Source organism: Ixodes scapularis, unplaced genomic scaffold, assembly GCF_016920785.2.
Source record: "Ixodes scapularis isolate PalLabHiFi unplaced genomic scaffold, ASM1692078v2 PGA_scaffold1__304_contigs__length_218370807, whole genome shotgun sequence".
NCBI lineage: Eukaryota > Metazoa > Arthropoda > Arachnida > Ixodida > Ixodidae > Ixodes > Ixodes scapularis.
In genome coordinates this window covers 120,549,016-120,572,254 of record NW_024609846.1, presented here as the reverse complement: position 1 = coordinate 120,572,254, position 23,239 = coordinate 120,549,016, and the positions used below count along the sequence as shown (strand labels likewise).

General features: G+C 46.8%; 1 protein-coding gene across 2 annotated transcripts in view; it reads left to right on the top strand.

Annotated features, from left to right (window-relative positions):
- Nucleotides 1–21,605, top strand: part of LOC8041348 (serine/threonine-protein kinase TAO1) — a 41,392-nt gene extending 19,787 nt beyond the window's left edge. For both annotated transcript variants that reach the window (XM_029976490.3, XM_029976489.4), the window contains exons 11-16: nt 657–830; nt 2,254–2,469; nt 7,201–7,380; nt 8,362–9,258; nt 14,784–14,966; nt 18,814–21,605. In XM_029976490.3, the coding sequence (XP_029832350.1) occupies nt 657–830; nt 2,254–2,469; nt 7,201–7,380; nt 8,362–9,258; nt 14,784–14,966; nt 18,814–19,053 (1,890 nt within the window). In that variant the 3' untranslated portion in view covers nt 19,054–21,605. The remainder of the gene's footprint in view (nt 1–656; nt 831–2,253; nt 2,470–7,200; nt 7,381–8,361; nt 9,259–14,783; nt 14,967–18,813) is intronic.
- The last annotated feature ends 1,634 nt before the right edge of the window (nt 21,606–23,239 follow it).

Here is a 23,239-nt window from a genome sequence, read left to right as displayed (position 1 = left end):
TGGGCGAAGGCAAATGGCTCTGCGAGACTATCCCACTGCCTGTGCAGTCGTGAACTGGAAGTGGTTCGGAAGAGTACAAGCTACCAAAACGAATAAACAAGCTTTGCTTCGAGTATTGGCACTTCATTCCTTGATTATCTTGCAGGTGCCATAATTTTGGTAGCACCCAGAAAGTGCAAAGCAGATGCGACTGGTGATGGTCACGATTTGAAAGTCAGACTTTTTTAGCTTTTAGATAAGGCGTCGGGAACTTCGAGCGATGTTGTCTTGCTCCGTTGTGAATTGTTTTAATGTATTGGAAAACAGAAAAGCATTTTTTGCGATTTCAGATGAAGCTTTGGATAACTGGCAGCAATGATTTTAAGCACCGAGATGACCGAAGCCATACGTGCTCCCGTGATGTGTTGTCACGTGCCTCGCTCCGACACTCTTATAAAGTCGCGGGGACCGTAGCCTTCACAGTTCGTGAAGTCATCGTTAAACGGAGTGTAGCATCGCCTGACCCTCTCGCTTCTCTACCTCCTTACTCGTGGCGTTCTGGTGACATCCACAAGTCGGCACTGTTTGTGCATACCACCCCGGAAATGTTTGGGGGGTGGCGTCCCTGAGGTGAGAGTTCGAACGGCCAACGGAAGGACACTTGTGCATTTGCGCAGCATCCATTCATGACCCGTCCGCGGTCGGGCAAGGTCATCCTGGATCTGATCCAGCGGACCAAGGCGGCAGTTCGGGAGCTGGACAACCTCAACTACCGCAAGATGAAGAAGATCCTCATGGTGGACTCTCAGGAGAACGAGGCCAACACGGTGGAGGTGGAGGACGACTCCACGGTGAGGGGGCCGGCCTCTTTCTCGTCTGCTTTCCCGAGGCGGGAGGGGAGGGGGGCTGCGAGGAAATGGGATTGCTGCCCACTTTGTAGGCGCTAAACTAGTCCCGTTTTAATCTCGGTGTTGCGGACATTGCTGTAGGTGGAATTTCGGTAGGATAGCTTCATTTGCCTCTAACCTGGCGGTGTGGTGGAAGCTATTTGCTCGTTGAACCAGTTATGCATCCCATAAACCTGTGCAGAGAGAGAGGGACCATGCAATGAAAAAGAGGTGGGTGATTGATCCACACCTTCAGGTTGGAGGTAAACAGAGTAAAGTGGCATTTTCCAATTCATAACGTGCACCTCGCACACATAAAAAAAGCTGCAAAATAGAAATTTCTTGGTTAATATATATGCTCAAATCCCATGATCCTTGTTGCTTGAGTTGAACACTTTCTCTGAACAACTCGCCAGAGGGTGATCAGGGTGCTTCTGTTGAGCGCCAGAGAAACGAGCCCAACTTTCGACACTCTAGGAGCCGTTTGTGATCTGGATTAAGCCAATAGGCCTGTGAGAGCATATGAAAGAGTGCATAGGATGCTTGTTTGTAGCTGTTCAAGGTGTGCTTCGGATGGGGCAATTTTCCCAGGAATTTTGGGGTTACCGGCGAGTTGTTCCCTAGATCCCTGAGCTGCAATAAAAGTATCTGGGAATGTCCGGCTCGAAATGGGAGGGCAACTCAACTTGGAGATGCTCAAAGCGGCGGCAGCCAGTCGGGGCTGCAATGCTTTCACGTGACCCCCATTTGGCGGTGATGACGATGACTAAAAAGGGGTTTAGATTGGCCATGGCTTGAAATGGATTGTTTTTATGACTAAATTGTTTCGGGGAGATCAGCGTTAGTATTCTCAATGCCACTCAAAGATATAAAAAAATGTTATTAATGCCTAACTGCACGTCTATATCGTGCAAGAAAATTGCACTTTTAATGATGGAGGGAAAAAAGCATCAGTTCGGGTTTTCTTTCTTTGCGGTTGGGGCGTGTGAATGCCGTGTCGCTGGCGTTGCAAGGTCGAGACGCCGATAAAAATTGCCGTGTTTGTAGCGGTCCTGTGTCGCAGATTCGTATCCTTGCCTTGCCCACCGAGTTATGGTAGTTGTGGCTCTAACTACTGAGAGGATGAGAACAACAAGGAGGTCCTTCGGTCGTCCCGCCTGCCACACGAGCTTCTTGCCAATTGCGAACGTCTCGCTAACCTCGAGCGTGCATGCACAGCCACCGCACGGCAGAAGGCAACAAGCGCACAGTGAAGGCCGGGCGTTTCAAAAGAGACACCCTGCCCATCTCTCCTTGTCGGCGACCATAATCGTAGTGCAACAGTTAACGTTACACGCCAGACGAGGGAGTTTTTTTTTTTTGCTAACAGACGGACTCTCTCGGGCAGGAGGACGACCAGGGAAGCTGCGGTGGCGGCAACGGCGGCAATGGCGGTGGCAACGGCGGGGAGGGCAGCAAAAGCGGCAGCCTGCGCTCGAACCAGAGTCAGCAGAGCAGCAGCAACGTGAGCGCGGGTAGCCACAGCAGCAGCACCAGCAGCCTGCCCCCCGCCTCGGAGATGGATTCCTACCCGCCCTCCTCCTTCAGGCACCCTAGGGACAGCGTGAGTGGTCCACGCACCCTTTCTTTTGCCACCTTCTCTTCGGGCTTCATCATTGGCACGTGCGGGCGACCGCATCGTTTTGCGAGTCCGACCTATGCGGTCGCGGTGCCACCACCGATTTCTCCTAATTATTCGTTAGTTATTTGCTCCTTGCCGACATTGCTATAGTGCTCGTTTTCTCAAAAGTAAATGTATGAATGATGTGGCAGGTAAAATACACGCCAACTCGAATCTTCTGCGTGCAGTTATATAATAATGGTCATTATGGAAAATCTTCAATGCTTCGAGTAGGGACTAGCGGAAGTGCTAAAATGTTATTTTTTTATCATTGCATGTGCACAAAGCAAAGGTGGTGTCGCACGTGCCATTTATTTTTACACTTCTTTTAGTGCCACAGCTAAAAATCAATGGCTACCGGTGCAGAATTGCTAGTGCATTTGGTTGAACAACACCCGGGCCACACAGTAATATTTGTCTGTTTCATCAACTGGCATTATGTGATTGGCCACCCACGAGCTTATTTGCCCACCACATAAAAGGAACACTGGTCTTTACTTTTTTTTTTAATTTGTCGTGCTGAAATTTAATATACTAATGTAATTCTCTGTGTTGATCTCAAATATGCAATTAGTTTTCAGATAGCTTTACTACGTCCTGAGTTATCAATAACTTTGTAATTTTAATAAGGTTCTCCTTATGGCTTGTTAGCATAAACTTCTTCAGAATATATCAGAAAGTTTTGTAGAATTGCATTTAGCAAGACATGTTTTGTGCGGTGATGCTATTTTAAGCCTCATTTAATGATATTACATCCGTAAGAACATTTGCAACCAAGTTGCACAAAATGGGAGGCTATATCTTTTTGAGTATATCTTTTTGAGACTAATTAATTAAAATTATTGTATGACTTGAAGCAACAAAAATATCACAAAGCATGTCTTGGTGAATGCAATTCTATCAAAAATTTCTTCTGAAGAATTTTATGCTAACAACTTGTAAGGAGGATCTAATTAAAATTACAAATTTATTGATAACTCAGGATTTAGTGAAATCACCACTGATAAATAATCAGTATACAGTATTTACTCGCATAAGGAACGCACTTTTTTGTCCGAAATATTGACACATATTTGGGTATTATTAGGTGGGGTAAAATTTTTGCATTGACACACTTCGTGCAAGTGTCATTTTAGGTGCCAATATGACATGGCAGTAACCATGCTCTCTAAATTGCTCAACTTATTTAGGGCACTTTTGGCGTGCCTTTTAGCGAAGAAAAAGCGCCCTTCGAGGCTCGCCCACACAGAGAGCGACATGACCGTTATTAGGCCTAACCACTTTTATGCTATCATTGTCCGAAAGCGGATCACAAACAATGACGTGTTTGTTGACATCAATGCATCTGATGGACGAAGCACGTCCAGGGCTGGACAATTCCTCAACCCCAGCTATGCTAGGCGTGCGCGCCACTCGGTTTCACGGTCTATCACTTCCGCAACCACCCAATTGCAGCCATTCAAGAGCGGCTTGGCTTGACTTGACTCGGCCTGGCCTGGCCGCTCGGCGGCAAAAGAAAATTGGCCTCAAGACTCGAGCAGCCTAAAATTAAAAATGCGTTCAGTACACAAGAAAAAAAAGAAAAAAAGTCCAAATATCGATGCACGTTGTGGGAGGTGCGTTCAATATGCGAGTGGCATTCAATATAAATACGGTACTAAATTTCAGCACGATAAATTAAAAGTGAAAAGTTAAAGGCCAGCATAACCTCTTAATTTCGATTGATAGGACTGACATTAAAAGGCCACTAACAAAGCAAAAAAAAAATTTTTTTAATTTTTTGTTAGGTGATTTATTATGGTGTCGGAAGACTACCCAATCCATATTTTGCTACAGCGTCACGTATGTCGATAAACGCAACCGCTCGAAACCGAAACTAGACTGGGGAGGAAGAAGAAATATAGAGGAGAAAGTTACCGGAAGTCATGTGGCTGTACAACTTTTTTTTTTCTCAACGTTTTTGCAGCATTTTGGAAGCCACAAAAAATGGATATCATATTTTTCTTTTTTTTTTAAATTTAATTGTGCCTTCAATGACTTACGACTTTCATTATATTTGGATGTTGTGTCTGAACCATAGAAAAAGGCACGTCACCACGGAGAAGATAGTGTGTGTGACTCAAACTGACTGGTTCTTGATGAGCGGTTTTTGGGCGGGAAGAAAATGATTTTCGAGCTGCGAATTGTGTTTTGGGTAGTTAGGGCTCTCATACCGTAAAATACCAAGCAAGCGCCCACTCAAACTTTGGAGATAATCGGAAAAAAATGGGGGATGGGCGTTTGTCCAGTCATCAATTTTACATATCAATGTACTGTGCGTGCTTTCTCGGATCTCACAAATTTGGTAATGGGCGCTTAATGTGGAATGGGCGGATGCGCGGTATTCTACGGTATGTTATGTACAAGTAAAAATCTTGGTGAGCTTAAACCCTGTCAGTGTCCTTTTAAGTTCTACCTTGTGGCAGGTGTATAAGGGGTTGTTTCTAAACCATTGTTAATCTAATGGCATTATTTGATGATCAATATTACAGATTAGAGATGCAGACAAGAAACGTTGGTGCTACATTAGAGATGTAATCAACAGTGACGATACACGAAGGAATTAGAATAAATTAAAGGGAGGATGCAACGCTGTGAACCTTCGTTGTTGGTTGAGTATTAATTCTCGTATGCCATGACATTCATTTTTCGTGTGCTGGCTCTCCCGTCTGCCTAAAGGCCAAGCAACAGGTCCCAGTAACGAACAAAAAGTTAAGGCGCAAACTGAAGGTTTAACATAATTTAATATTTAGACTTTGTGTGTTTTGTTGTCGTTTCCCCAGTGCCTCGTAGACCAGACTGGCTCTACACTTTGAGTGTGCTATACTCGTTTTCACATCAAGAACCACAGTAAAAAAAAGACCGGCTCCTCACGAAGCATTACTGATTTTCGGCCTTATGTAGAGAATTGAAACATATGGTAGGGTGCATTTTAAATTAGATGTATGTTACGTTATCAAGACGTACATGGGCTTCAAATGCCTAAAGCATGGCTTCGTCCTCCGACAACCAAATCTTATAAGAACTATTTGGTACGGGTCATGAACATTGTGCAAGACTTCCTTTTTCCTTGAGGTGAAAACGAGTTTAGTTCTCCGTGCAACGAGCAGGTAAGGAGTGATTAGAAGAGCGTTGGTTCTGGTGTGAAGACGACAGTGGTGCCTCCAAGGCACGGAAGGCAGGATGACGGACGTGTAGCCTCCTTTCAATGTTTGCAAACTCTCGTGCCAGCACTCATACACCTGGCCTTCTTTCGGTTTATAAGTCAGATAATTTAGTAGGTCAGGGGCCAAGAAACACTTGTATTCTGGAATTTTAAGCCAGAGTGTGTTTTCGGGATCCAAGTCTTGCTTTTATGACTCCCAACATATTTCCAGACGGACTCCTTATAATAAAGCCTGCTACAAACGCCTGTTTCAGCACCTCATACTTACACAAGTTTGGTTTAGTGTGAAGGAGAGTCCAAGTATGATAAAGGGTAAGATGTAGCCAAGATCTGCTGTATTTAGTCAAATGTAGGACGACCTTTATACTAGAGAACGTGCCAAAAAAAAATTTAATATTTGAGTATAGGTAGAACCTAATTTTTAAAGAAGTCAAAGAGAAGAAATTTTGCTCAAGCATTTACCATTTTACAATGTCACTAGTCATTGTAGCTAAAATCTCGATTGTCAGCTTCGCTGGTTGCATCATGTCCAAACATCCGAAATGGCTGCCTTCCTGGGATGCTTCGTCAGCTTCATTGACAAGCTGATGTGATATCAACGACGTTGTCATGTCGTTGATAACACAGGCAAGAAGCTAAAATGTTGTGAGGAGACACTTTGCAAGAGCATGGTGTGTTGGGTGCTGTGATCATACAGGGCCAGTCTCCTACTCCTGATAGGGGTACAAGGCCACCTGTCAGCCATATGTGCCCCCACGCCATGGTGCTTGCGCAGCGAGCTCATATTATGCTGTACCGTTTTGCAGTATAGCACGCTTGTGTCAAATATACTTCTTCACACCAGTGTGCTCAGAGCGTTGGCTTTCGCGCTGAAGTACCGCTGTTGGCTCGATGGACTCGGAAATTTTACTCACTATTCTTCCTTCTTTGGTACCAGTTATGGTTCTACCCCTAATTTGAAATACCAGTGCCGAAGAAAAGGACGACTTATATATGAAAATATGTGGCAAAAGGTAATAAAACTTGTAGGAAGCTCGTAACATTGGTACGCACAGTTGAGAGATTGATCGAGCAGACATGCCAATGCAGTAAAGACTTTTTATTAATTGACTTCATTTGTAATTTTCTTTTTTTCTAAAGCTTTTATGTGGATGGTTTTGCTGTAGAGGTTGTCTGCCGATGTAGCTCATTCGAAAGAACGTTATTGAGTCAAGTGTTTCGGTGAAAAGTCAGGCTACACAGGGAAGGCCTGTTCACATATACAGCACAGCGCTGGAATTATCGCTAATCGTAGTGCCGATTCAGCCCTGACTTCGTGCTATATCTGTGCACAGCACTGATAAAGCATTGCATCTCCACTAATTATGTTTGAGACGATGCCGCTGTGTTCAAGACAGCACTGTTTCTATAGTGTTGATTCGTCGCTAAGACAGCGCTGACGACTGAGCTCGTTGCCCGTGTTTGCGCAGAATTCTTCGTCGACGAGCCTGAACAGCACGGACGCCGGGGCGACCAACAACTTTGCGACGATCCGGACAACGTCGATAGTGACGCGTCAGATGAAGGAACATGAGCAAGAAAACCAGATGCACGAGCAGATGTCAGGCTACAAGCGCATGCGTCGGCAACACCAGAAGGCACTGGTCCAGGTGAGCGGTGCTTTGGTGATGCTGCCATTTTATTGGCAGTCAAGGTATTTGGTGTGCAGGCCTAAGTAGTAAAGAAGAAGTCTAACATGTATGAAAGCCTTTTCTTTTGGGATGATATCAGGGAATACTTCCAACTGTATGTTTTAGTGCACCTCTTACCTTTGCCCACACATTTCTGGGCTCTTCCTTTTTTTTTCTGCTTTCTTTGTGATAATTTTTTTGTTTTGTTCGCTGCTAGCGCTCCTTAACATCTTTTTTTTTTTTTTTTATATAGTGGAACATGTGTTTTGCTTCTTTTTTTTTTACAAAGTTTGATATAGCGAGTTGGTTTTTTTATATAGTGGAACATGTGTTTTGCTTCTTTTTTTTTTTTAACAAAGTTTGATATAGCGAGTTGGTTCTTTGCATTTTGCTTAGAAGTATTTGGACAGTCGATATAGGAAATATTTAGCTGTATTTGGGTTTATCATAAATGGGCTTGACAATATATCAGTGCCTCAGAAGAGGCAGCGCAAGCATACCTTGCGTCGCTATATTCACCTTTTTACCGCTTCGGTCCATAATGGGGTTTGACTCTAGCAGATCAGCTAGACCAGTGGTTCTCAACCATCGGTGTTTCGCAGACCCCTTGTGGATAGGCGGAGATGATGGAGGACCCCGTTCGCGGTGAGGGGAGGGGAAAGGTGTGGGTTAAATATAATGATTTAATAAATGGATATAAATAACTAAGGGCCAGTGTGCAGTACACCTCTCATATTTACATACACACGAGAAAACTCGCCCGAAAACTGAAGCGTTTCTTCTCGACCTGAAAACAAACAACTTTTATTACCGGGCTTGACTGATGAGGCAGGGCTTCGTGGACCCCAAGGGGTCTGCGGACCTCTATTTGAGAACCACTGAGCTAGAGAGTGCTCAGCCGTTCAATACAGAACGCCTGGGGCGAATCAGGCCTGACAATTTTGTATGGTGTCTCCCCAGATGGAGGCAAGGTGTCTGCAGGAGATGGAGGACCACAAACAGAAGCTGGATAAGGAGTATGAGTCCTTGCTGCAGCAGTTTAGCAAGGAGCTGGAGAAACTGCAGCTGAAGCACCAGCAGGACCTGGAGAAGAAGCTCAAGCACAACCTGGCTGGGGAGAAGCGCCTGGGCCGCACCATTGGCCAGCAGCAGGAGGAGGAGACAAAGCGGTTCAGCCAGCAGCAGAAGGCCGAGTACAAGTACCTAAAGGACAAGCTGAAGCGGGACCTGGGCCCCCGGGAGGAGAGTCTGAGGGGCCACAAGGAGGAGCTGCAGGCCCAGCAGGCCGAGGCCCTGGCCCGGGTCCAGCGCCACCAGGGGGACTACCTGCGCCTCGAGGTGCGCAAGTACCGGCGCCGCCGGCTGCTCCAGTACCACCGGCTGGAGCAGGACCTGCTGCGGGAGGAGCTGAACAAGCGGCAGGGCCAGCTGGAGGAGGCGCACTCTATGCTGCTGCGGCACCACGAGACCACCCAGGAGCTGGAGTACCGGCAGCAGCGCGGGGTGCACCAGCTGCGCGAGGAGCAGGTGCGCAAGCAGCACCAGACGGAGCTGGCCAACCAGCACGAGTACTGCGGGCGGCGGGAGCGGGAGCTGCACAAGCGGCACGCCCAGGAGGTGAAGCAGCAGCCCAAGAGCCTGAAGCACAAGGAGCTGCAGATCCGCAAGCAGTTCCGGGAAACGTGCAAGATCCAGACACGGCAGTACAAGGCCTGGAAGAGCCAGGTGCTGGCCTCCACGCCCAGGGAGGACCAGAAGGCAGTCATCAAGAAGCTCAAGGAGGAGCAGATACGCAAGCTGGCCATCCTGGGCGAGCAGTACGAGCAGAGCATCGCCGAGATGCTCCAAAAGCAGTCGGTGAGTCGTCCCTCTTCTGTACCTTGTCAATTTACTCCTTCTGTTGCATAAATGTCACTTGGGTTCACATGAGAGTACCGGCAGACCGACACACTTCATGAGTTCAACGTTGGGGAGTTTCACGGTTGTGCACACACAAAAGGCACTGTGATGAAAACAGCCTTTTAACCTGCAACATACATTGGTAGCGCATTTCAACGTGACCACCATCCTTTAAAGCAGAGTTCGGCAACCCATGGTCCGCCGGCCACATATGGCCCGCGAGGCAGAGTTATACGGTCCCTGGCACGACCCCAGTAAAAGATCCCCCTTCCCCCATGCTGCTTTCTCACACATATTCTAAAAACTATGTGGCAGTTTTAACCTCAAACAGGGTTAGACAAGAACGAAGAGCACTTTTAATTTGCATTGTCTGGCATCCCCATACTTGGGCAGAAAACGTCTTCACTTCCTTTCTGCCTTTCCTTTGCATCTCCCCGCCCCCCCAAACAAACGCACACACACTTCGCGACTTGCCGTATGGCCTCCTCCGTGTAGGCTTTGTGACGACGTGGCCCGTTGATGCAAAAGGTTGCCAACCCCTGCTCTAAAGTCTGGATATTGTGGTGGTCTCATCGAAGTTGATGCAAGTTGGAGAAGTGTATTTCAGTGTGTACTTTTATGTGTTCATTTCATTCTACATTGCTTGGGTAAGCAAAATTATCATGCTTGTGGAGGTACTGCAAACCTTACAAAACTATAGGGTTCACAGCTCTAAAATGTCGGCGAGCACTCAAGTAGGACGAAAGGACTGTTGAAGCACTGGGCTGAACGCTGGCCAAGCTTGTTTCATATGTGGGTGGCCGGTTTTTACCGAGGCAGCCAGGGCATAGACATTACTGATGTTACGTTGGAGTATAAACAACCCAGTGCACAGCGTGAGAAACCTAACCTTCCTGGACTCCTTGGCTTCAAATACATCTGTAGCTATTATGCATTCTTTTCGTTGTTTAGGATAGTGTTTGGGTACAGCCCCTTGCGGTCGTGACTTGCCGACACCTTGAAAACTGAGTGAAGCAAATATTGAATAGCAGAATGTGTAAAACTACTCTATTATGATATTCACAAAACACCAGTGATGTTTCGTGATTAATTCTAAGTAAAGCCAAATTATGGCAATAGGAACACAATATGAATATGCTCAAGTCACCAAAAGAGTTAGACATCATTCTGGAGTTAGCAGCTTGTGCAGAGGGATGGCTTTTTGTTTTTCGAAATTGATTTACCGTATTTTCCGGTGTATAAGACGCGGCTTTTTTCAAAAGTTCTTGCTGGTGCGTCTTATACAACGGTGCGTCTTATACGCGAATTTTTTTTTTTTTTTTTGCGAGTTCAGAAATTTGAAATTTACTCGGTTGATGTTCAAGCTTGTTTCACCAAAAACAAAATATCGCTACCGATCACGCGGTCGTAACACGGTGATACTTCAATACGGGGACCACCGCGTGCCACGTTTTAGGTGAACTCCAAGATTGCAAACATGCGGTCGTTGCGGATGCGGAGGTCCCAGGCGTAAGTAATGTGAAATGCCAACAGATGGCGACAATCACGCTTCTCGCCAAGACAAGCTAGGACAAGCCGCCTCTCTTTTTCAGTCGCCATTTTCATCTTTGTTCGCTCTGCGTACGTGCGTCGTCGTGTTTTCCTGCCATCTGCCCGGTCTTGCTACAATATGCCACCGCAGTCGCGCAAGAGCTACACAGCGAAGTTTAAATTATCTGCGGTCGAGTACGCTACCGAACACGGTAACCGGGCTGCAGGTCGCCGTTTCGACGTCACCGAGAAGATGATTCGCACATGGCGACAGTCGTCCACCAAACTACAGGCGATGAAAAGTGCGTCTTATACACGGGTGCGTCTTATATACCAACTTTTTCAATGAAAGCCTGCATATAGGGTGGGTGCGTCTTATACAAAGGTGCGTCTTATACACCGGAAAATACGGTAATTGTTTTTTTAGAAACACCTTGGGAGACTTCATTTGTTTGATTTTGTAAGTGCAGACAGGCTTGCACAATACATAGTGGGTTACAAAAATTTAACTTGCGGTTTAATTTCTGTTTTCTATCTTCGGCTTATTTGATATCTACAGCCGAGCCCGGTTATATCGCACTCAAGTATTTCGAATTATTGTTTATATCAAACAGTCCAAACATCCCCTTGAAAGTCCCATGTAATAGTATAGACCTTTCCAGCGGCAGTCTCGAACGAAGCGATTTACAGCGCACGTCCCTGGTTTTGAGAGGGTACGTCAGTGTTGCCCGACTGCGCTGAGCTGTGGAGTTTCTCGTCAGTGGGCTGTGGCAGCCTGCGTAGGCGCAATTCCGGACGCTGGTGGCGGCTGAATTGCCGCGTTTTCTTTTTTATTTTGTGTTCTGTGGCGAACATACTTTATAGAGGTCTTTAAGAAAGCAGTGTTCTATTTTTGGGAACAAAAATAAAGAAATGAAAGCTGTTTTGGTGAGTCCGTGCGCGACAGAACAAATGCAACTGGAATGTTTCTTTCATTTTATGTTCATTGTTTTACGGCACCGTAGACTCAGCCGTGTCAATCTATATAGGTCAAAATATTTGACCACACAGGACATCCGAACTGCATGGATATTCCCCGCCCACAACATGAAATTCATTGCGTCTCATCAATCGAACAACATATATTGTACGTACCCCACGGTGCCGCGTTATCCGAACAGGTTTTGAGAAAGATCTCAAATAACACAGTATATCTAATATACAGTGTCGACGATAGTCACTTCACGACAATCGGACGGAATCCGGCGTGTTTTGGGGAAAATGTAGAAGAGAGCAGCTTTTTTGCACTGCTTCAAAGCAAATGAACAAACGTGTCTATTCTGTCCCCACACCCCGGACTTGACTCTATCAGCTATTTTTCGCGAAGACCCGGAACACAGCCGGGAAGGCTTTTTGTAGATTATCTCGACGGAAATAATCCTCCAAGAACGTCGAACTGCCCGCGTCGCGGGCTGCTTGACGTTCGCTCTCTTCGTTCGTCTCCTGCGAAGGCCGAGCAGCCTACGAGCCCTGTTATTTTCTGGTTCTCACAGTGGAAGATAACATACAAAGGGTAAGCATCCTAAACAGGCGAATAAAGAAAAACTTCCAAGAAAAGCCGGCAAACTCCGAATGCAAAATGCAGGTGGGGAGTCACGCTGACCGGGTTTCCACAGCTCAGGCGGGTGCCAGAAATTTCTGGCTGATAGGGGTCGCTCGATTTGCAAAATGGCGGCGGCCAGAGCGCTCTTTTTGCAAAGGTCTATAGCAGCATCGTTTTTTAGTATCCAACTCCCATGGACACTCGATATAGCAAAACAAATCCCGGCTGCCCTTTGCTTTTCCCGCCAATGGATTGCGCCGCGATTGCGACGCAAGCCACCTACACGGGGGGGGGGGGGGGGGGAGGAGGAGGAGGAGGGGGAGGAGGAGGAGGAGGAGGAGGAGGGAGGGAGGAAGGAAGAGGGGGGAGGGGGAGGAGGAAGAGGGGAGGGATACGCCAGAAAAGAGCAGTTGTGGGAAAGGAGATACCATGACAACCATAAAAAAAGTGGAGGATGGCAAAGGCAAGCGAAAGGGCACGCATTGGAAGGGCGGGGAGTGCCTGCTGTTTGAACAGTAGTGTGCGCTCTTTCCTCGAACAGTGCTGTCGCTGCAGGACTCCCTAACCCCAAAACAAAATAAGAAGAAAAAGTCTTCGGCAATTTGGCTGTGCAGTTGCACTCTGAACGCCTTATCTTTGTTTACTAGAAGTGTAAATATTCGAAAATTCAAATACTTCGCGAATAATGCTTGCTATTCTCTTCGATTCGCTTCGCACTTTTAGTGTTTGAAGTATTCGAGTTTTTAAAATATTTGGAAACTACAAATAATGCGGAACTCGCTGGTTAGTCTCAACCCGCAGTCGCGGTCCCAGTTAGTTTTTTTACTGGGCAGTATGGTTATGAGTTTGACAAAACAAAAAAGCCAACCTAATTGCCCGCTCTTTTTTTTTTTTTTTTTTTTTTTTTTGTATGAAGCATTGGATGTTTATTAACACGCGGTAGCATGATTTGTCCTTCACTTGCCGTGATGTCTGGATTGCGGTCATTGTGGCTGCGGGGCGTGATCGCGCAATCTCCGACTCTGTCGTGGCGTGCTGACCCGCCTCCACTTGTGTACTTCCGTTTACGTTCACGTGGTTGATTTCGTCATCCGCGACGTGATCTCTGACTGTGTTGTGGCTTGCCGAGCCGCCTCCGCTTGTGTACTTTTGTTTACATTCTGTACTTCACTCCTTGAATGGTGTTTCACTGACTGATCTTTTATTTTATCTGTTTTATCAGAGACATGGGGGGCCTTTGTTTTTATTGCGATAAAGTTAACCTTTTAAAAATGTTTGTTGAAAAAAAATTCCAGTTGTGTTTTGATTAAGTATCCTTGTTTAGTTAACATCAAATAGAAAATATTTGTATTAGGAAATATATTCATATTGAAACTATTCATATTCATAACTATTTGTAATTGAAAATATTCTATTTGTAACCTTTACTGTTCGATTTCGGTTCGGAAGATATTGATATTCGCAACCTCTATTGTTTACTTTCTTTCTTTTTTTTTTTCTTTTTTTGCTGTCTGTATTTAGTGAGCTTTCTTCTTTTTTTTGCTTTCATAACTTTTTCTGTGGATCAGGAAATCTTTTATGCAATTTGCTTTTTCCGTTTTTCTTTAATTCTTTTATTATTTTCGTGTTTTGCGCCGCGCTGTTTGCAATCTCCGCCAACTGCACTCTACTGTATTTGGCGGCTTTTGAATGCTCTATTTGGTAAGCTTCTGTTCGTCCTGACCTTCCGTATTAGCAGAGACATGCAGAAATTTCAACTGGAGCTTAATTTAACATATAGGTATTTGTATATCAAATTATCAATATATCGAACTATTTTACGATCCCCTTTGAATTCATTATATCCGGGTTCGACTGTACTAGCTTCTAGCCTGTGTAAACTTCCTCTATTTAGCATTGTTTGATTAGACAGTGGGACGAATTCTGTTAGTATTAACTTGCACAATTTGTGGTTACCTTAAAGCTGCTTTCTTGTTTGCACTTTTTAAGTACTTTTGGTACAGGCATCTTAGCTAGTGCTCTTTCCGTGGCCTTGCAAGCACCGGCCTCGATGGCTCTGTACACTGCGCGACACTGTTTGCGGGAACAAGTGATCGCCAACCTTTTACTGTTGGTCGCTTTAAAATTAAACGGCTGCCATGGAATTCACTAGTGTGTCAAAAAGTCTATGTTGAGAACACCAGCCCAGGTGTAAAGTTTGGTGCCTGTCAACCCTCTGTCCACCTAAAATGCGGAAAAGTGCCACTGTCCGTGCTAATAGTGTCACGCAGTGTACACGTGGCATTCGGTCAGGTCAAGGGTAGAACCTGCATCACCGATCCAACCATCGGTCATTGTCTAAACCCAACGCGGGGCGCGCCCCCTGTTCCAGATCCGCCTGGACGAGTCCCAGGACACGGAGGTGCGCCAGCTGAAGGAGCAGCTACAGCAGGAGTTGGAGCTCCTGATAGCGTTCCAGTCGAAGATCCGCATGCAGGCCGAGGCACAGCGCAACAGGGAGCGCCACGAGCTGCAGGAGCGCGTCTCCGTGCGCAGGGCCCTGCTCGAGCAGAAGGTGGGAATGGCCTTGTCATCATAATGTCATCACAATCGCCTCACAACATGGCATCACAATTATGGGGCTCACTTTCGTAAGAAACATTGCACTCGATTGATGCGCATGTCAAGGTTATAGAAGCTGCAATGCTTATTGACTTTGATATCAGTGTATCATGTGACATGACATTGTGATGTCACATAACAGCATGGCATCACGTGACACTGCAATGTCGCAAGGTCCAGCGAAGTCATGACGTCACGTCACTGTGACGTCATGAGGTCGTGCGAAGTCAAGGTAACGTGACGTCCGAGTCATGAGACGCTGCGATGTCAGGTGGCGTTGGACACACATACGCAACACATTCTGTGAGTCTCTGAGTTTACGATCGAGGCAGGCTTAAATTAAATTTCACGTGTTTCCAAATTCAAAGCCCAACTGGGTCACTATCTAAGGCCTCCTTCGAATCCGGGCAAAAGGCACCTGTGAGAGGGGGACGGCAGTGCCGTGTGCCGCACCTATTTCTAAGCACTTTAGACCATGGCCTGTAAAAGCGTAAGAAACTCGGGGCGCAGCTTATTATATTCGGGATTGGTTCTGCTCCCTTCTTATCGGCTCATTGAGACAATCTCATTGGCAGCGGAGCCATATTGAGATGCCGAGGACTCGCTATGCCCTGCATTCCTGAGTTTCGGTGGCTGTTGCCTTCTCACTGTAAGCGCAACAGCAGATAAGTCTACAAGTGGTTGGAACCCAGTTGGGGGGGGAGTGCCGATAAGAGGTCGAAAGGCTTCGCCTTTTATACGTGTTTACTGGCTCTGTGACAGACAGCAGGTGTGACGGAAGCCCCTTACAGAGCCTTGGAATAGCAGCCAGCGTTTCCTTAAGATACTTGGACACAAAGAACCTGAGCCTCCCGATAGAAGGTCGACTCTTCCTACTCGGAGGCTGTCGGGGTGTTTCTTTTCAAGCTCTTTCCACCAGCTTTGATCGCCTTTGCATTTTGTCTTTCACAAAGGGCCACTAAGGTAAGATTCGAGATTGTCTTCGCGTGCCACAAACTCGACCTAAGCATCCTAAAAAAACTTGATACATCGTTTTCTCTAAGATATATCTCGGTAATGAGAGGTAGCGCTATGTTTGGTTGCGTCTTTAAATGTGAAAAAAACCATGCTTGATTGTAATCTTGGGTTTTGTGGGATGCTTATGGTGCATAGAGTGAGTATATTCCATTACAAAGACAATCTCAAAATCCACGAATGAAAACCCCTAAATTCATCCCTCTACTGGCATCTTTACCGTGTGAACGGCAAAGCTAAGGAAGGACAGCTCGTGGATTACGTCGCGCACATCCCTTTTCGAATTTTAAAGCGATTAGCTTTCTTAAAATCTTCAGGCCACCTTGAGGTATGTTTTGGCTGTTTATTTTCCCCGCTAAATTTGGGAGGGGTGGGTAGGTGGGTGGGTGGGTGGAGGTGGAAATGGAAATGATATCACGTGACCCATTGGTGACTGCAGCAAAACAGACGCCGCGTAGCGGCAATGCCAAGAAGCTCAGGAGAGGAGGTCGTTTCGACTCTGCTGTCTGCTATCGCTGTTTGGTTCTCATAGGCAGCATTGTTTCCAGAAATTATTTTTATGCTTCTGCCGTGTCATTCCTATGCACTGACTATAACAGGGGTGGCCAAGCTGCGGCTCTTCGCGTGTTAAAGTGCGGGTCGCAGCTACCCCCCCCCCCCACACACACACACACACACATACTCCCCCGCCTCCCTCTTGGTCACATGAGCACTTCCTCAGAGAGAAATGGAACGCGTTTTAAATTGCCAGGCAGGTTCCAGTTTGGTAGTCTTGTGTTACTGCTACCATACGTACGGTTGGACTGCTTTTGACTCGGATAGATTGAAAGTAGTTCGAGTTTCGTTTATTGCTCTGGACAAAAAGAATCCCCCCCCCCCCTTTTCCCGCGGCTCTTAGAAGTTTCGTGGTTTAATTTGCGGCTCTTAGGCCGGGTCAGTCTGGCCAACCCTGGACTGTAAGAATGTTTTTATCGCTAGAAAAATTGCTTTTGCTTTCATATATAACATTGATTTTACGCTGCAGTGCAATAAATTTAGGCTGGTTCGTATGCTGAACAACGAGCAGGACCTCTTGCCTGACCAGCGCATCCCCTGTGGTTCGCTGGAGTTGCGAGTACACAAATTCAGCTTAACCGCTAAATTCGGTGGGGAATTTATGTCGCATGACTTTATATCACGTATACAAATTCAGTTTTTTCGCTAAAGTTGGAGAGAAAATTTATGTCACGTGACACTATGTCACTTGACCTATACACAAATTCAGTTTCCCCGCTAGATTTAACGGGAAAATTGACGTAAAATGATTTCAGCACCAGTTCAGTTTCCCCACTTGAGATAATTGACATCCTACGATTTCAACACCAATTCAGCTTCCCTGCTTAATTTAGTGGAAAAAATGATGTCACACGGCTCAATGTCGCGTCGTCTTAACACCAAATCAGTTTCACCTCTGAATTTAGCCGGGAAAATGACACCGCACGGCTCGATGTCATTTGATGGACACACAAGTTCAAATTCAGTTTACCCGCCAAATGTAAAATTGGCACGTGACCGGCTCTGGCACTTTCTAATATGTCCGCAGCTAATCACTTAAAAGCGCTGTGCAACGATTCGAACGTCGAAAGAATTTGCATCTTCTACTTTTGACATTGTTTATCTTGTCACAAAGGGTAGAAAATACACATTCCTTCGAAATGTGGCAATGCCGCCGCGTAATCGCGAGGGAAAAATTAAAATATTTCCTGACCTGCAGCTGCGAGCGGCGGATATGAGAATCACGCGGCATGACGTCACTGGGGGATTTGTAAAAAGATAGGGAGTTGCGCAAATACCTGCTCGATAAAAGGTAATTTTTCTATGAATCTTGTCATTCCAACATAAATATAAATGCGTCAAAAACCTGGTATCATCGACAAAACTTATTGTAGGGACTTTTAGTGGTACCATCTATCCGAGGTCAACAAAACCGTCAGTTCTATCTGCTAGCTCGAACAGTCGCCAGAAACCGGAGAGTAAAGGGGGCAGACCCGGACGGAGATGGCCGGACTCGGACACAAGACTTTCCTCCTCTCACCATGTTGACCCCACTGCGCAAGCACGTGGTCACGTGGTCGCGAGTGGGTGAGTTCTCTCTGCTCATTGATGGTTCTAGAGAGAGAGCTTCACCGGAACCCCGCGCCACCCCCATTGACGTCACAGCGCACGTGACTCGGAAGATGGTGAAGGAGTTGAGAGGTGCTGAAAACCCCAATCTTTGTCCATTTCTAAAATAAAAACTAGGACATGCAGGCAAAAGCGGTTTTTTGTTGTTTACCTCAGAAAGGTTCAGGCACCAACTCCCAAATTATTTAAACAAAGCACTGAAATTGTTGCACAGCTCCTTTAATTAGACAACAACATAGTTGGTTCTGCCCGAATGTGTGAGCACTATAAGTGTAATGCCCGAATCCCACTAGAGCAACAAACAATAGTGACAAGCCTCAAACACATGCAGCATGCTCCCGATGGTACCTTTGGCAGGCATTTAGTCGTTTGGTGCTCGTGAAGTAACCGCGAGTGATTGCAAGCCTTCCAAAGATACCCTTGCGTGCATGATGCTTGTGTTTGAGCATGGCCTCCTTTATTCTACAAAGCCTGTCAAATCGCAAAAGACTCTGGTTTAAGGCACGTCGCTGTCGTTTGTTTCTGTTTGTCGCTCTAGCGGGACTCGGGCATAAGTAATGCGGCGCGACCCTCTTGGGTTGCGTGTTCGGCTCGATCACTGGATGCATCCTCTCTGGCGGCAGATGGACCTGGAGAAGCAGCAGTTCCAGGAGGAGCGTGCCGAGCGGCAGCGGCTGCTGTGCGAGCGGCAGGCACGCGAGATCGAGGCCTTTGACGAGGAGAGCGCCCGCATGGGCTTCAACCCGCTCGAGATCGCAGAGGCGTCCCGGGAGCCCCTGTCGGACGGAGACAGCCTGGCGGGCAGCACCCTCAGCCTCGCCCACAGCAACAGCGCCAGCTCCTTCACCCACACGGCCCTCTAGCCCCCCGAGAAGTGCTCCCCCTCCTCCCCCCGAGCCACCCTCCCCCCCCTGTAGAGGAGTAGTACCGCGTCTAGGACGAAACGGACAATGGAACGAATCGAAGGTCGCATTTTTGTCGACGGTCAGCGGGATTCGCGTAGCGGTGCCCAGTTTTGGGAGGACGGCGGCCAGCGCTACGTCGAGTCCGTCGCGATAAAAGAGGCACAACCTCGCGGTCAGACGCGACGAATAATTGCGCGCGAGGTCGCCCGGCCACCGCGTCCGTTTGGTTGCGCTGCGGCGTTCGCCGAAGCCCGCCAAGTCTAGTTTCACGGCTCGGCAAGAAAGCTTGTTCAGTTTGCGACTGTCTTTGGCGAGGGGCACGTTTTTGTTCGGCAGGTTCGAAGTGTCGCCCATCTGCGCTGGTGCCATCTGAAAGAGGCGTGCACGTCCGTCGTTTGCTGTCCATCAGTTTCGCGTTCGGAGAGAGGAGAGAAATAATTTACACTTTGGTCGGACGCCTCCCTTCGTTTTGAGACTTGTCGGGCGACTTTTGTCCTCGACTCTCGGTCCGACCCTCCTTTTGTTCTGTCCGCATCTACAGAAAAAGCTTTAACAGAATTTTTTTTTTTTTTTTTTTTTTTTTTTTTTTTTTTTTTTTGCCCTTGGTGCAGTAGCGACGCATTCGAGGGCATTAATAGCTGTAACCATACGGGTATACCGGAATTTGACTTCTAGTGGGGCTCTTGACGGGGCCAGCACTTGCACTTGTTCGCATAGTTTTTTCTCATCGTATTTGGAGTAAGACAAATTTTTTCCTCCGCCCTACGATTTCCGAAACTAGCGTGTCGTCCCGCTTCTGATGCGGAGTTAAAAACTAAAATGTGCAAAGAAAGGGCAGAGATGTCTAGGGTGCGGCTCCCACGACCACCCGGGGGCAGTCAGACGGGCGAAAGTCGCGGCAACGTTTCAGGCCGAAGTCATAACGCGTGCGACTGCGCTGAGCAGTCCGTTTTCCCATCCGTGGCGCATCCCTTCCCCTGCCTTCCTTCCGCTACGCGAGCCGTGGTCGCGGCTGACGGGGTGTCGACCCGGCCCAATGGTCAGTCTTTGAGGGGGACGTCTTCTGTTTCGGCGTGCGGCGACGAATGGCGGTCGTCGTTTCGGAGCACGCGCAGCCAGCGTACGGACAAGCTCGTAGTGCCATGGTGTCTGTCCCCCGCCACTCGTTTCGTCGGGGCAACGAACTCGTGAGTGACGGCGGCCACCGACGACGTGTTAGAATTGTTGCTCGCGTGTTCCGTTTTTTGGATCTTGTTGGACGTGCGTGTGTGGCCAGCCCGGCGGTGCTGCCGATTATGACCAAAGTGAACATTTGTTTCTCGTTCTTTTTTCACGGGAGCGACTGGAAAAAATTGGAAAGCCCTTTTCGGTTTTGACCAGCAGGTTTGTAGTGTGCCCTTCAGGGGCTGTCCTCTTGCCTAAGCCACTAATTTTTTTTATTTATTTTTTTATATAGGCTGTGTGACTTTTTTCTTTTCAGTTTCTTTTTCTATTTTAACTTCTAAAAGAGAGTGAGAGAAAGAAGCTTGTAAGTTTTGTGGTGCGACACGCAAACTGGTGTCCCTTTTTGGGTCTGCGCCTAATATGTGTCCTACAAACATTTTAACTCAACTGTAGTCGGCTCTTTTTTTTTTTTTTTCCCCCCCGTTTTTGGTTTTTTTGCGCAGCCAGAATTTGATTACAGGCTGACCCTACTAATAAGCCATCTTGTTTTGGCTTTATGCACCTGACATCTTTCGGGAAAAAGATGCGTTTTTTTCTTGTTCTGTTCGTGGCACAGGCCTTGTCTTTGTTTTGGAAAGTAGTAAGGAACCTTGCTGTTGCCGTAAGTGATTGATCAAGGTAGTTTTAACGCACACAACAGTGACTGCTCATACTGAATTTGGAAAGGGTCCCAAAATGTGGCCTTCGTTTCAACCATGGAGGAAGAAGGAAGAGGTTCTTTCGTCTGCTGGTCGAACGAAAAAGGGGTTCCGATTAGTTCTTGCCTCGTGAGATCGGCACCCGATCGTTCACATCCGAACGAATGGCGGAAATCCGAGGTGCGTTCTGGAATCGTGGGCAGACAGCCGAGAAGCAGAAAAGTCGACTCTCTCGGAGGGGTCGTAGGAGCACCCGGGTCGAAGCAGAAAACGGAACCATACTTTTTGCGTCCCGTTAACCGTCGCCCCGACGATTTGCACCCTGGAATAATGTACATTAGAGAGGAATGTGTCGTTTCTAAAGAAATCAACGTTGAACCGACAATTTTTTTACAGTTTTTTCCAAAGGACACTGCACTAAACAAAAATAGGGGTTGGGAAAGGGCTGTCCCTTCTGTTACGTTGACCACATAAAATAACTTTTTTTTTTTAATTTTTGCGTGCTACTACCACTTTGACCCCACCCAACAGTTTCCCTTTGATGTAAATAGCGCTGTATAAAAATACAAACATCAGCTGGGTTGTATAGACAAGGTCACATGCACCTTTGCCAGTGAACGAGCGAATAAATGATTTCGGAAGAAAAAATGTCCCCCTTTGTCGCTTTCATCTTCGCCGGCAGCTGTAAGGGTTTCTACTGCGAGGTTTTGGCAGAGCTTTCTGCTGTGCTTAACGGACACATGAATGTTTTAGGAGAAACCCCAAAGGTGTACTTGGGTTAGCTACTCATAAAGGTACAGTCTGCAGTGTCGCACTGAGCAGTTTCTTGTGTCGCCCTCCAGCGCGTGCCTACTGAAGCTTCAGCAGCCAGGGGTTGGGACTCCGCAACGATGGCAACACCTTCGTTCACTCGTGCTTTTTTCCGGGACTTCTTGCTCCACCAGGATCGCGACAGCAGGACACGCTTGCTTTTGTGGCGTCGCTTCCTGCCCACTTCTGGTGTATGGCCGAAATGGGACGCTAAGCACGCCAGTCAAAGCCGCATTCCTGGCACCGTTGTTCTGTGGTGTTCAGAAAAAAGGGAAATGGCTGGGAGAGATGTGGGCCTTGTCTATGGGGCAAGTCACTACCTAGTATTTCGACTTGGAAGAAGTGTGGAACACTAAGGTACGTTTCTTGGTTTATTTGGTGGAGGTACACCGTTCATGTCGTACTGATTTCATAACCTCTTTGCAAACGTTTCGAAACAAATGTCCGGAAGTTCTGCAGACTGCCATAGATTCCTCGCACATTAGATAGCATTAATGTACAGTGCAATTGCTAATGATGATATCACAACGATATACTGCTTATAACGATCAGTTTCTAATCCAGATAATGCTTGGTTATAACGATTGAATATGTGGGTTTTCTCATTGTCATCATAAGTAAGCTGCACTAATCAACCCAGTCTCTATGGGAGGGGTCCACTCAACTCGCCCGAAGGTGCTTCATATATGGGCACACAATACCAGACATTCCATAGTAGTGACATTTTATTTTTTACTTTCTATCTCGCTTGTGATGAACCTTATACGTTAGGAAATGCCCGGGCCACTGTACCCTGCTAAATTTCATTATTACGCACCCGGAATTGAAATGCAAAGTGTGGGTGCAAGTAGCTGGTGCTGAGTAAACAAAAACGTGTAAATCCAGAAACTGCTGAAGCAGTTTATTGATTTCATCAAATATACAGGATGTTTCACCGAACATCTCAAATTTTTTCGTGTAAAAAATACATTGCTCAGAAACAAGATTTGTACCATTTAATGGACATTCAAGAACAGTGATGTTATTGCTGCGCCATTTGCGCCAAAGTACTTGCCCTGCAACATTTTGCTACATCTTGCCGAAAGATGAGTTTGCACCAGCATTGCACCAAAGCATCATTGCCCTTTATTAATGCGTTGGGTGAAGTTTAATCGCTCGGGTCCCGCTACACTTCCAGATCATTATGGTAGGCTGGTGCAAATTTTCAAAACTGCCGATTATCGCCTAAAATAACATACTAGTCATTATGTTTATAATGCAATTACTAAGTGCAAGCGAGCTGGACAGGACAGGAATGACACAAATATATTTGGGTACTGCGAGAAGATTTATTGGGACTGCTCTATACACGTTTGCAAGTCCGGCTTCAGGGCGCTGCCATCTTGCTTGGCTGGGGTGCGCTCGGACGAGTCATAATCCAATTACGAAGCCTTGCTAAGGCGTCGTAATCGGATTATGGCCGCGCCGAAGAG